Source organism: Piliocolobus tephrosceles, chromosome 20 (assembly GCF_002776525.5).
Source record: "Piliocolobus tephrosceles isolate RC106 chromosome 20, ASM277652v3, whole genome shotgun sequence".
Lineage (NCBI taxonomy): Eukaryota > Metazoa > Chordata > Mammalia > Primates > Cercopithecidae > Piliocolobus > Piliocolobus tephrosceles.
The window spans coordinates 10,915,703-10,929,204 of record NC_045453.1 but is presented as its reverse complement, the minus strand read 5'-3'; the positions used below and the strand labels follow the sequence as shown (position 1 = coordinate 10,929,204).

General features: G+C 41.5%; 1 protein-coding gene across 2 annotated transcripts in view; it reads right to left on the bottom strand.

The window, feature by feature from the left end:
• RPRD1B (regulation of nuclear pre-mRNA domain containing 1B) overlaps nt 1-13,502 on the bottom strand; it is a 65,613-nt gene that overhangs the window by 39,516 nt on the left and 12,595 nt on the right. For both annotated transcript variants that reach the window (XM_023227892.1, XM_023227893.1), the window contains exon 3: nt 10,869-11,002. In XM_023227892.1, coding sequence (XP_023083660.1) covers nt 10,869-11,002 — 134 coding nt within the window. The remainder of the gene's footprint in view (nt 1-10,868; nt 11,003-13,502) is intronic.

The window sequence follows — 13,502 nt, the reverse complement described above, 5'->3', positions numbered from 1 at the left end:
AGTGCTATAAATTTCCCTCTACATACTGCTTTAAATGTGTCCCAGAGATTCTGGTATGTTGTATCTTTGTTCTCATTGGATTCAAAGAACATCTTTATTTCTGCTTTCATTTCGTTATGTACCCAGTAGTCATTCAGGAGCAGGTTGTTCAGTTTCCATGTAGTTGAGCGGTTTTGATTGAATTTCTTAGTCCTGAGTTCTAGTTTGATTGCACTGTGGTCAGAGAGACAGTTTGTTATAATTTCTGTTCTTTGACATTTGCTGAGGAGTGCTTTACTTCCAATTATGTGGTCAATTTTGGAATAAGTGTGATGTGGTGCTGAGAAGAATGTATATTCTGTTGACTTGGGGTGGAGAGTTCTATAGATGTCTATTAGGTCCGCTTGGTGCAGAGATGAGTTCAATTCCTGGATATCCTTGTTAACTTTCTGTCTCGTTGATCTGTCTAATGTTGACAGTGGAGTGTTGAAGTCTCCCATTATTATTGTATGGGAGTCTAAGTCTCTTTGTAAGTCTCTAAGGACTTGCTTTATGAATCTGGGTGCTCCTGTATTAGGTGCATATATATTTAGGATAGTTAGCTCTTCCTGTTGGATTGATCCCTTTACCATTATGTAATGGCCTTCTTTGTCTCTTTTGATCTTTGATGGTTTAAAGTCTGTTTTATCAGAGACTAGGATTGCAACCCCTGCTTTTTTTTGTTCTCCATTTGCTTGGTAGATCTTCCTCCATCCTTTTATTTTGAGCCTATGTATGTCTCTGCATGTGAGATGGGTCTCCTGAAGACAGCAGACTGATGGGTCTTGACTCTTTATCCAGTTTGCCAGTCTGTGTCTTTTAATTGGAGCATTTAGTCCATTTACATTTAAGGTTAATATTGTTATGTGTGATCTTGATCCTGCCATTATGATATTAACTGGTTATTTTGCACATTAGTTGATGCAGTTTCTTCCTAGGCTCGATGGTCTTTACATTTTGGCATGTTTTTGCAGTGGCTGGTACCGGTTGTTCCTTTCCATGTTTAGGGCTTCCTTCAGGGTCTCTTGTAAGGCAGGCCTGGTGGTGACAAAATCTCTAAGCATTTGCTTATCTGTAAAGAATTTTATTTCTCCTTCACTTATGAAACTTAGTTTGGCTGGATATGAAATTCTGGGTTTAAAATTCTTTTCTTTAAGAACGTTGAATATTGGCCCCCACTCTCTTCTGGCTTGGAGAGTTTCTGCCGAGAGATCTGCTGTCAGTCTGATGGGCTTCCCTTTGTGGGTAACCCGACCTTTCTCTCTGGCTGCCCTTAAGATTTTTTCCTTCATTTCAACTTTGGTGAATCTTGCAATTATGTGTCTTGGAGTTGCTCTTCTGGAGGAGTATCTTTGTGGCGTTCTCTGTATTTCCTGAATTTGAATGTTGGCCTGGCCTGCTAGGTTGGGGAAGTTCTCCTGGATGATATCCTGTAGAGTGTTTTCCAATTTGGTTCCATTTTCCCCCTCACTTTCAGGCACCCCAATCAGACGTAGATTTGGTCTTTTGACATAATCCCATACTTCTTGCAGGCTTTGTTCATTTCTTTTTCTTCTTTTTTCTTTTGGTTTCTCTTCTCGCTTCATTTCATTCATTTGATCCTCCATCGCTGATACTCTTTCTTCCAGTTGATCGAGTCGGTTACTGAAGCTTGTGCATTTGTCACGTATTTCTCGTGTCATGGTTTTCACCTCTGTCATTTCGTTTATGACCTTCTCTGCATTAATTAGTCTAGCTGTCAATTCTTCCACTTTTTTTTCAAGATTTTTAGTTTCTTTGCGCTGGGTACGTAATTCCTCCTTTAGCTCTGAGAGGTTTGATGGACTGAAGCATTCTTCTCTCATCTCATCAAAATCATTCTCTGACCAGCTTTGATCCGTTGCTGGCGATGGGCTGTGCTCCTTTGCAGGAGGAGATGCGCTCTTATTTTTTGAATTTCCAGCTTTTCTGCCCTGCTTTTTCCCCATCTTTGTGGTTTTATCTGTCACTGGTCTTTGATGATGGTGACGTACTGATGGGGTTTTGATATAGGTGTCCTTCCTGTTTGATAGGTTTCCTTCTGACTGTCAGGACCCTCAGCTATAGGTCTGTTGGAGATTGCTTGAGGTCCACTCCAGACCCTGTTTGCCTGGGTATCAGCAGCAAAGGTTGCAGAAGATAGAATATTGCTGAACAGCGAGTGCACCTGTCTGATTCTTGCTTTGGAAGCTTCCTCTCAGGGGTGTACTCCACCCTGTGAGGTGTGGGGTGTCAGACTGCCCCTAGTGGGGGATGTCTCCCAGTTAGGCTACTCAGGGGTCAGTGACCCACTTGACCAGGCAGACTGCCCCTTCTCAGATCTCAACCTCCGTGTTGGGAGATCCACTGCTCTCTTCAAAGCTGTCAGACAGAGTCGTTCGCGTCAGGACAGGCCTCTGCTGCTTGAGCTGAGCCCTGTCCCCAGAGGCGCAGTCTACAGAGACAGGCAGGTTTCCTTGAGCTGCTGTGAGCTCCACCCAGTTCCAGCTTCCCAGCGGCTTTAGTTACCTACTTAAGCCTCAGCGATGGCGGGCGCCCCTCCCCCAGCCTCGCTGCTGCCTTGCGGTTAGATTGCCGCAGACTGCTGTGTTAGCAAGGAGAGAGGCTCCGTGGGCGTGGGACCCTCCCAGCCAGGTGTGGGATACAATCTCCGGTGTGCCGGTGTTACAGCGCAGTATTGGGGTGGGAGTTACGCAATTTTCCAGGTGTTGTGTGTCTCAGTTCCCCTGGCTAGGAAAAGGGACTCCCTTTCCCCTCGCGCTTCCCAGGTGAGGCGATGCCTCGCCCTGCTTCAGCTCTCGCTGGTCGGGCTGCAGCAGCTGACCAGCACCGATTGTCCGGCACTCCCGAGTGAGATGACCCCAGTACCTCAGTTGAAAATGCAGAAATCGCAGGTCTTCTGTGTCGCTCGCGCTGGGAGATGGAGACTGACGCTGTTCCTATTCGGCCATCTTGCTCCGCCCCCATTTTTTCTTAATGTTTTTGTCTATTACAAAAAAATGAGACAGCAACATCTGCAATACTGGACGTCCTCCCCTCACTTTGCGCATTCTATTATACACAGATTTGTTATCATGGCTTTGTTAAATGACACCAGTCCCTCAATAAAACGAGTTCGAACTTCAGTTACCATGGCATATTAACTTGAGTAAATGCATGAAGTACAAATTTTGCTATTAACTTCAGCCCCCAAATCATGATCAGTGACCAATCACATCATTCTTCAAGTCTATCAGTGATTGGTCACTGCACACCTGTCATGCAGGTCACACAAAGACAGCAAAGCGCTTCACTGGGCTGTCTCCTTATCTCCCAGTGATAACACCAACGACATTTTATAAAAATGAATGATCAGAAGAGCGTATTGATCATAAAGATGAATGTGGAACAAAGAAACTGAAACAAAAGCAAATGCTGGAACTGAAATCCCAATGGCACATCAGTGGAGATACAGAAGAAACAGCAGGTTGCAGGATGCCACCACTGCCAGCATCAGAGGGAGCCTAGATCCATGGCCAGAGGAACTTGTGGAGGCCAACTTAGCAATGAAGAAAGTGGGAGTGATGAAAAGAATGACAACGTCCTAGAGGAAGAGATGCTAACAAAAAAAAACTGCATGCTAAAGAAACTGAGAGGTATTTTACAACACTGAAGGCATAATAGATAAAATGTTGGAAGCTGATTCAAACAAAATACAGTATGACAATATGCAAAGCCACAGAAAAGATGTTTGCTCTGTATATGTATATAAATTATACCAGAAGAAGGCAACCCTTGTTCAAACTACTCTTGATAAGTTTGTTACAAAGAAAACACACTTTAATTCTCAATGTTTCTATTTGTTGTTACAGCATATTAAATAACTATTAGTTTACTATCTCTTTTGTTTCCCTACACATTTGGAATCAACAGGGAGTTCTTAATTCTTTGACCAAAAAATTGTAAAACTCACAGAACAATCATAATTTTCCCCACTGATTATGAAGATTGCTTTGCCTGGGTTCAGCCTGCACAGTCATGGTTATAGTCCTGCACTACTATGCAAAGCAAAGATTGCTACATTTTTAATATGAAAAACCTTATTAGGATATAATTTACATAAGAAACACCTAACAGTACTTTGTACATAGCAGCTGCCTAATTAATGTGTGCTATGACCCATGCAGACATTTAGCCACTATGACATCAAAACGGTCACATGGAAGGAGTGGCCATTAGAAGCTAAGTACAAACTTCAAAATTTTTATACTGTTGTGTTTGCTTTCAAGCACCTAGAGGAGTGCTCAGTAACTATTAGATACACCAAAGAAAGTAGAAAAAAATTATAGAACTTGAAATCCTTCCGTTTTTCAAACTCTCACACAGAAATTATTACATATAAAAACCAAACACTACCTCAAGACACTTAGAATTCCTGAATTTTGGCACTGGGAGGACTTAGACAGACCTATGCCTTTGTTTCCCCCAACTCAAATTTTCATGAAAATATCTAGGTCCACAAGTTGCAGTTTGCCCAAAGTCAGAGAGTTTGTTAGTGTAAATCTGGGTGCTACAGATCAAAGCCTCCTTATCTGGAGTTCTCTTTGCCACTTCACATTGCTGCTCACGAACAGCATTACAAGACTTAAAATAAGAAATCATCTTAGGACCACTTATGTCCTTTGCCATCCTGATGGCAGAGGACACAATAGGTGTTAACCATTATTATCCTACTTTTCCAGTTTCCTCCTATTTCCATTTGGAGGACCTATTGGTGCTACAAACCTAAGATTTCTGGACATGAATTACTAATCATTTCCCCCACAGGGCTCCTCTTTCCCTGAGCTACGTATTTCCATTACAAACACTTTCACTGTCCCGTCTTCCAGGTACAAGGCCTTAGAAACCATTAGAATCTATCTCAAGGTCCCAATTTCTAGCAGATTCCATACCTCAGAAGGATGCCTTACATACTCCCTCTCTCTCCTCCTTCCCCTACACAGCCTCTTACCAGCAATCTGCCCTCTGTCACAGCTGGTTGAGACCACTGTCTCCCCACCTCTAGTTGCCCCTTTCCCAAGTTAGACTATACAGTTGTCCCTCAGTATCCATGGGGGATTGGTTCCAGGACCGCCATGGATACCAAAATCTAGGGATACTGAAGATCCCGTTACAAAATGGCATAGTATTTACATATAACTTACGTACACATCCTCCCATATATTTTATGTCTAGATTACAGTACCTAATACAATGTACATGATATGTAAATAATTGTCACACTGTTTCGTTTTTAAAATATGTATTGGCCAGGCGCGGTGGCTCACGCCTGTAATCCCAGCACTTTGGGAGGCCGAGGCGGGCGGATCACAAGGTCAGGAGATCGAGACCACGGTGAAACCCCATCTCTACTAAAAATACAAAAAATTAGCCGGGCGCGGTAGTGGGCCCCTGCAGTCCCAGCTACTCAGGAGGCTGAGGCAGGAGAACGGCGTGAACCCGGGAGGCGAAGCTTGCAGTGAGCCGAGACCACGCCACTGTACTCCAGCCTGGGGGACATGGCGAGACTCCGTCTCAAAAAAAAATAAAAATAAAAAATAAAATATGTATTATTTTTCCCCAAAATAAATTCAAAATGTAGTTGGTTGCATTCGCAGATGTGGAACCTGTAAATATGGAAGACTGTATTCTATTTTTAAATTAATCTTCCTAAAGTGGAGTGCCCACTCCATTATGTCCTTATTCATAAACCTTAAGGGGTTTCTAATGATTTTACAGATTCTTCCTAAGTTCAAAGCCTAATGATGGCAATGGTCTCCAACTCCCATGGCTCTTGGGCCTCTCTTAAAGCACCTGGTCTTGCTACTCTGGCCACTGGCAAGCGTTGTTCTCTGACAGGAGCACTTAGTGTCTTATTCCTCTACATCCCTACAGTACCTAGGAAAGGGCTGACGGGTCGGAGTTTGAAATCGCTTGAAGGGAGGAGTCACAGAGCTTGGAAGATGCTAGTGCTAGGCCAGAAATGACTATTGCTGCTATGAAGTCAGCAGTTATGGTGCCCAGTATTGTCAGTCTAGTCAGACAGCCATTAAAAATAACTTAGGATTTCCAGGTTTCCTTTGCAAAAGTTATCCATTGTTTTAAAAATTAAAATTATTTTAAAAACTAGAATATTTATCAGTCCCATTTCTACATCTGAATTTAAGGTAAGCCTTCCACTATCAATTCAGCTTCTACCACGGTATACATTTACACTCCCTTTTTTACTCACTTGACCACTCTGTTTACAGGCAGGACAAACTGTGGGGGTAGCCAAAGTCCTTCTGTCCTCATACTGGGTACCTTCTACTCTACCCTCCAACCTGTCCCTGTGTCTCCAGCAGGCCTTGTACTCAGCTAATCTTAAGTAATCCTCGTTACCTAAGGGTTTAGGGTATGCCTCTTACAACCTGATTGTGAGAGAATTTCAGACACTGTGGCAGACTGTGAAACTAATCTTAAGGCAAAAAGTTGGCCTGCAGGCTCCCAAATCACGTAATAATATGTAGTCACCTACCATAAAGCTGGATCTTCTAGAGGATCCACTTGAAATTTTCTGTGATTTAAAAAACAAAACACCCTGTGGTTGGTCTGAGTGCAGCGGTGTTTACAACTAATTGACTGCAATCAGTTACAGGTTTTTTTGTTCCTTCTCTACTCCCACTACTTCAATTGACTAGTTAACAACAATAACAAAAAACACACCTATATATTTTATATTACTTTTATAATGAGAAAAGGATCAGGAAATATTGTTTGCAACAGTGCCCTCATTCTTTGCTCCATCCCTGCATAATAAAGGACATTTTAATAAGGCACATTAAACTTTACTTCTGGAAAAGAAAAGAACCTGCAACAAATAAAGGTCTAACACTTGAGGCACAGTTCTACAAGCTGTCTACCCTTATCTCACTGAACTGAATAGCCAAATCCAGGCATAAACCCAGGGAAGTTGTGCCTAGAACTCATACTCTTAGCTACCATGTTCTCCAGCCTCGCACAAAGTCTGGGGGACTGAAAATATTAAAAAACTCTTCTTACTTTTGCTACCAGTTCATATATAGAAACTCAGCATATTAGATACTAGAACTGGCAGGGCAAACAAAACTCGTATCATCACCCCACTGATAATATCTCACCTGCATTATCTCAAGTAATCCTCATCATAACCCTATAAGGTATTACCATTAATAGCCATATTGTACAGTGAGGATCTGAGCTTCAGAGAGATCAAATGCCATGGCCAAGGTCACAGAACTTTAGAAATGACAGCTAGGGGACAGGTGCGGTGGCTCACGCCTATAATCCTGGCACTCTGGGAGGTCGAGGTGGGCGGATCACCTGAGGTTGGGAGTTTGGGACCAGCCCGACCAACATGGAGAAACCCCGTCTCTACTAAAAATACAAAATTAGCCAGGCGTGATGACACATGCCTGTAATCCCAGCTACTTGGAAGGCTGAGGCAGGAGAATCACTTGAACCCAGGAGGCAGAGGTTGCGATGAGCCGAGGTTGCACCATTACACTCCAGCCTGGGTGACAGAATGAGAATTCATCTTCAAAAAAAAGAAGAAGAAAAAGAAATGACAGCTTAGGATTCATACTGTGGAAGCCTGAATAGCTAAACTATATTAAGACCCAGGAAAGCTGGGTAACCTACTCACAAATTCCTACCAAAATTCAAGTCTATGTTGAAACCATGTGCTTTCAGGAAATACGACAGCGTGAAGAATATCAGCTTTAAAGTCACATAGACCTGGGAATTCACCACTTATCAATTATCTCTCTCGGAATAAAATTACTATACCTTTTTGAGCCAGTATTCTCATCTAAAGTATGAAAATAATACAAAATTCACAGAGTAGTTATAAGGATCTAAAACAAATTAACGTGAAAAGTAGCCAGCAGAGGCTGGGACATAACGGATGTTCAATAAATGCTAGTTCCTTTGTATCTACCCTCTCTCTCTAAATCCTCCTACAACTGTGTACTACATGAGTCACATGTGGCTCAAATAAAAAAAGGTCCATTCAGTCAAGCAACACCTTGACTATTCTCAAGAGTAGAGAACTTTTCTCCTTTTCTTACTTTTAAAATTTTGTTTTTAACTGACAAATAATAATTGCATATATTTATGGGGTACAGTGTGACGTTGAGACACCTTTAGAATACCTCGAGACAGGTTTATAAACTTAATACCCAGTTCTACAACAGAATTCCTAAGCTCATGCATTCTCCAATGTTGTAAGAACTGTCAAAGTTCCACAGAAAAATTTGTATTTCAGAGGTAAACTTTATGAAGTTGCCTGAAGACAAAGAATTACTCATGAATCAAAGCTGGAATATAAAAGGACTACTCAAATCTGGAAATAAACTTCTCGAGAACTCATCAATATTTTAAAGGACTCTGGGAAAATATTCTGATAACTCAGGTCCAGAAAAGAGAGTGAAGACAGAGTGAGTCGGCTGGGACTAACACACATGCTGAAATCTTTTGATGTGTGTTTTCATCTTTATAGAATAGAGAAAGAGAAATTATCTTTAGATCAGCATTATCCTCTACCTAGAGGAAACTGCCTCTGTTATTGTTAATGTCTATCTAGACTCTCAAAAAAAAATCAGAAACCCAACGAAGCTATTTCCAATACTATCACTGCCACAAATTCCACACATTCCCAGAATGCAAAACTATTCCTCACTCTTTTCTCCCTCTTTCCTATAGCATCTAACGTAGCTGTTTACTCAAAGTGTGTGTCCAGCAAACGTACATTAAATTGAAATTCAACATTAGCTTCAAACATCCTCTTTCAAGGCTCTCCTACTTGCCCAAAGGTGTTTTTAAAAATCAGCACTGTTTACCAATGAACTCTAAGGCAGAGTAAAGAACGCTGAGTAATTCCCCAAAGCTGTACTGAAAAGGACACAATACAAACGACAGAATCCAAAGCAGGAAACATCTTGCTTTTCAGAAGCTACCTACCACCTGAGTGAGCCTAAAATTATCTTCTAACAACACCAAGTAAAACAACAATGACCTGCAGTCTGAAAGCACTTATGTCATTCACAGAAAGCCTCTAACCTTTGGTTTCACAGGAAAGTTACCCACTGTAAAATGCAAACAATTTCAGACCTGGAAAGGATCACTAAGGGTACACAAAATGGTTGCTCAGTGAAGGATACTGTCACACATGCTAATCGTGACTAGGTTCTATAGCAGATCCATGTACAAAGTACCAGAGAACAAGGAGGGAATGACCACATGAGCCCGACAAGCCAAGGAAGATGTCAGAATGAGAGTTGCATTCTTGGAGAATGAGTTCACCACACAGTGAAAGCAGTAGAAAGACATCAAGCAGAGGTAACAGCAGATGCAAAGGAAGCAGTGCCAACACAGCATCCAGAGGGGAAACTGTCGACAATTCAGTTTGGCCAAAGAATACAGTGTAAGTGAGGAAGCAGTAGGAGAAGAATCTGGAAAAACAGGCTAGTTCAGATAGAAAGGATCTTCAATACTATCAGTACTTGGACTTGATCCTCCAGGAAACAAGTATGTACACAGGCAGACCAGACCTGTAGCTTAGAAACATGTCATGCCAACTAGAATTAAACTACAACTAACCAGAAGCCAAGCAACTAAACAACACGTGATCTTACTCTTTAAAGAAAAAATAGGCTGGGTGCGGTGGCTCATGCCTGTAATCCCAGCACTTTGGAAGGTTGAGGCAGATGGATCACGAGGTCAGGAGTTCAAGATCAGCCTGGCCGAGATGGTGAAAGCCTGTCTCTATCAAAAATACAAAAATTAGCTGGTCATGGTGGCAGGTGCCTGTAATCCCAGCTACTCGGGAGGCTGAGGCAAAGAACTGCTTGAATCCGGGAGGTGGAGGCTGCAGTGAGCCGAGACCATGCCACTGCACTCCAGTCTGGGCGACAGAGCAAAAAAAAGAAAAAAGAAAAAATAATATAAGCTCCTATTAAGGGCTTTGCAAAATTCACACACAGACACACTTCCTAAAGATATCCTGGGTTCAATAAAGATCAAAATCCATTTTCAGCCGGGCGCGGTGACTCACACCTGTAATCCAGCACTTTGGGAGGCCGAGGCGGGCAGATCACTTGAGGCCAGGAATTTGAGACCAGCCTGGCAAACATGGTGAAACCCCATCTCTACTAAAAATACAAAAACTAGCCGGGTGTTGTGGTGGGTGCCTGAATCTCAGCTACACAGGAGGCTGAGGCAGGAGAATGGCTTGAACCCAGGAAGCAGATGTTGCAGTGAGCCAAGATCACACCACTGCACTCCAGCCTGGATGACAGGGTGAGACTCTGTCTCCAAATCAATCAATCAATCAATTTTAGACAGACACCATGCTGACAATCGTAAGGATATGTTTCAAAAGCACATCTGCATTTAATTAAACCAAGTTCTTAAAAAGCTAAGAAACTTATCCAAGGTCCTATTGTAGTTAATGGCAGAGCAAGGACAAAATCTTAGTCCAGGCTACTTCCTAGTTCACTACAACTCTGAATAACTTCATTGTTCCTTTCACCGTGCAAGGAAAGTCTCTGAAAGACAGAAGCAAGCCAAGGAGAACAGAGAGCAAAAGTCAGGGTGTGAGAGGATGAACAGCATGAATACTAGAACCAGGCTTACACGCTGTGAGCACTACATAAATTCTCACCATCGTTCATGATCATCTCTCTGAAGAATCATAAAATCGCTGGTGGTTCACAGCAAACCCCACTGCAGCTTTTCATATTTGATTCGAAAGTAGGCAAAAACCAAGAGCTGTAAACATGTGGTGATGTTTCTACCTTTGGGGGGAGGGCTCTTGGAGTCCTCCATAGACAGCTTCAGCTGCTGTATGAACTCGCCGCCATACACACTTCGTTCTTGCCAGATGTTCAGCAATCTTTCTAAAGGTTTTTTACAGCCTTCATCTGCCTCTCTGCCCAGAAAAGATGAAAAGATATATATAAGCTTAAGGTTTTGTTTTTAATTAGGACAGATCTACTTAAAAAAAAAATCAACAACTGACTACATGATTTACACATTTAAAAGCAAAAGAATAAGGTACATATTCTAATACTTGGATACCCAAAACCTGACCACAAACTACATTCTTCCTGTAGTGGCAGGGATCATGCCATAATCGAAATCAAATAGGACCAAAAGTCAATGGCCAATTTTTAGACAGAAAATTACCAAACTCCATCTTATCAATTGTGATAGCTTGCTTTTTAAAGACGACGTTAATTAAAATGTGCTGCCAGACATTCTGCTGGAAATTAAAAGTGGATCAGAACTCTTAAAGATAGAAAAATGATTTTAAAAAACCAGATGTTTAAAACAGGAAATAAATTCACTGCAACCCATCAATTCTAACACACCAACACCTCTACATGTATAAACACAATCATATACATGTATATGTTAAGACTCATTCCAGTTCTAACCACTTCATAATTATTTTAATTGTGGGCTAAGTCCATAGTCCAGGTTCACACAAAGTATCTCATAATCTTAGGACACACTTAATAATGCAGTCCTTCATAATTTATATCAAAGGATATGAATTAGAAGTAAGAAAATGTTTTCCCTTGACATGTTAACTCCTGAAACAGGACATAAAGGACTATAACTAGCACTCACTGAGAACCAATTGCCTACAATAAAATGCCAGACAGCAAACAGAAGATTGGGTTAGACTTTCTGAAAGCAAAGGGAATTCAGTCACCACCCACTGTTACCATGAACTGTTCTGTTTTGTGAGGGGGTTTAAATAGCAATGATCTTATATTGAATGACTTTAAACAAGAAGGGATACCTCGACATCTTAGTATCTAAGTTAAATGGCTTTTAGTAGGAACTTCAAGAAGAAACCATGCCAAATTCAACTGAAATGGGAACTCTATTCACACCCAACCGTGATAACACTTTAGTAAACTCAAGGCAAACGGAGGTTTCAGCATCGCCCGGTCACAGCATCTTACTTATGAATTACAGGTGGTCAATTTCACTGACTAAAGGACTCAATCAGGGTACATAACAATTAATTCTTTTTTTGTTAAACTTTTTAAAATCAGAAGTGAGGGTCTGGTTAAAAAAAAAAAAAAAAAGAGGAAAACACTTCTACTGCTAAGTTTAAAAAGCTTAAAAATATGACCCAATTACTTGATATTTGTGATAAAACACTTTTACTCCACCTTCAAAATATATCCAGAAATGAGTTACTTCTCATCTTTTCCTCTGCTATCAATCTGGCCCAAGGCACTATCATCTCTTGCCTGGACTACTATAGTAGCCTCATTACTGGTCTCCCCGCTTCCACCTTTGTCCTCTTACAACCTACTCTCAAGTTTTCAAAATATCATTTTAGCTGCTATACTAAGGCAGACCACGTCACTCCTTTGTTCAAAATTGCCAACATTTCTTCCCAGTATCCCTCAGAATAAAAGTCCTTATAAAGACTCCAAGGCCTTTCCCAACCCAGCTGTTATTTCCCTGGCCTCATCTCCTACTCACTCTTCTCCACCCCCATCTTCCAACCTCCTGCCTCAACAGCTACCCTAGCACGGCCTCAGAGCCTTAGCACTAGAAGAGTTTGCTTTGCCTGGAACCACATTCCCCATGTGGCCACAAAGTTCAATCCCTCTACTCCTTCAGGCGTATGTTTAGTCACACCACCTTCAGCATGTCATTCCCTAATCTCCACGTTGAAAATGACACTCCCTGTCCCTACTCAATTTTTTTCCATACAACTTTTCTGGTATGCTGTATATTCAATAGTTTACTTTTTGTTTACATGCTTTCCATTTGAATGTAATTTCCACAGGGGTGGAGATTTGTCATTCTCTCCCATTGCTATATGCCCTTGAACAAGCACAATAAATATATGTTAAATTGTAATCTTTTTCAAAAAAATGTATATGGGTTTCAGTAAGTTATACAGTTACTCAACTTTCAACAATCATCTTACTGTATCAAGGTCACCTCAGAAATCAACTAAGCACTCCTTGGCTCCATCATTGAAGGTTTACAGAATACAAAGAATAAGAAGACCTGGGTCCTGACCTCTAGGGCTCAACTCAGCAACCCCTGAGACCTGTTTAGTCTCCTTTCCCTATCCGACCTGGAACTTAGCATTCCAGCAACAGCCACCCGTATGTATTTGCTACTCAGAATTTGTTCTCTCATGTGCATGTGCCTTTGTTCACGCTATCTCTTCTTCAAATGGAACCGCCAAAATCGAACAAGGCAAAGGGAAAGGAGTAATTCAGGTAGCTGAAGTATATGGGGGAATGTGGGGAAATGGCAGAAGAATCTGGAAGCCCTGAATGCCAATGCCATATTAAAGCATGTGGCCTGCAGGCAATGGGAGGTCCCTGATGTGATCAAATGTATAGCTTATAAAAATAAAGTCATTATAATTAATAAAACCAAATTGC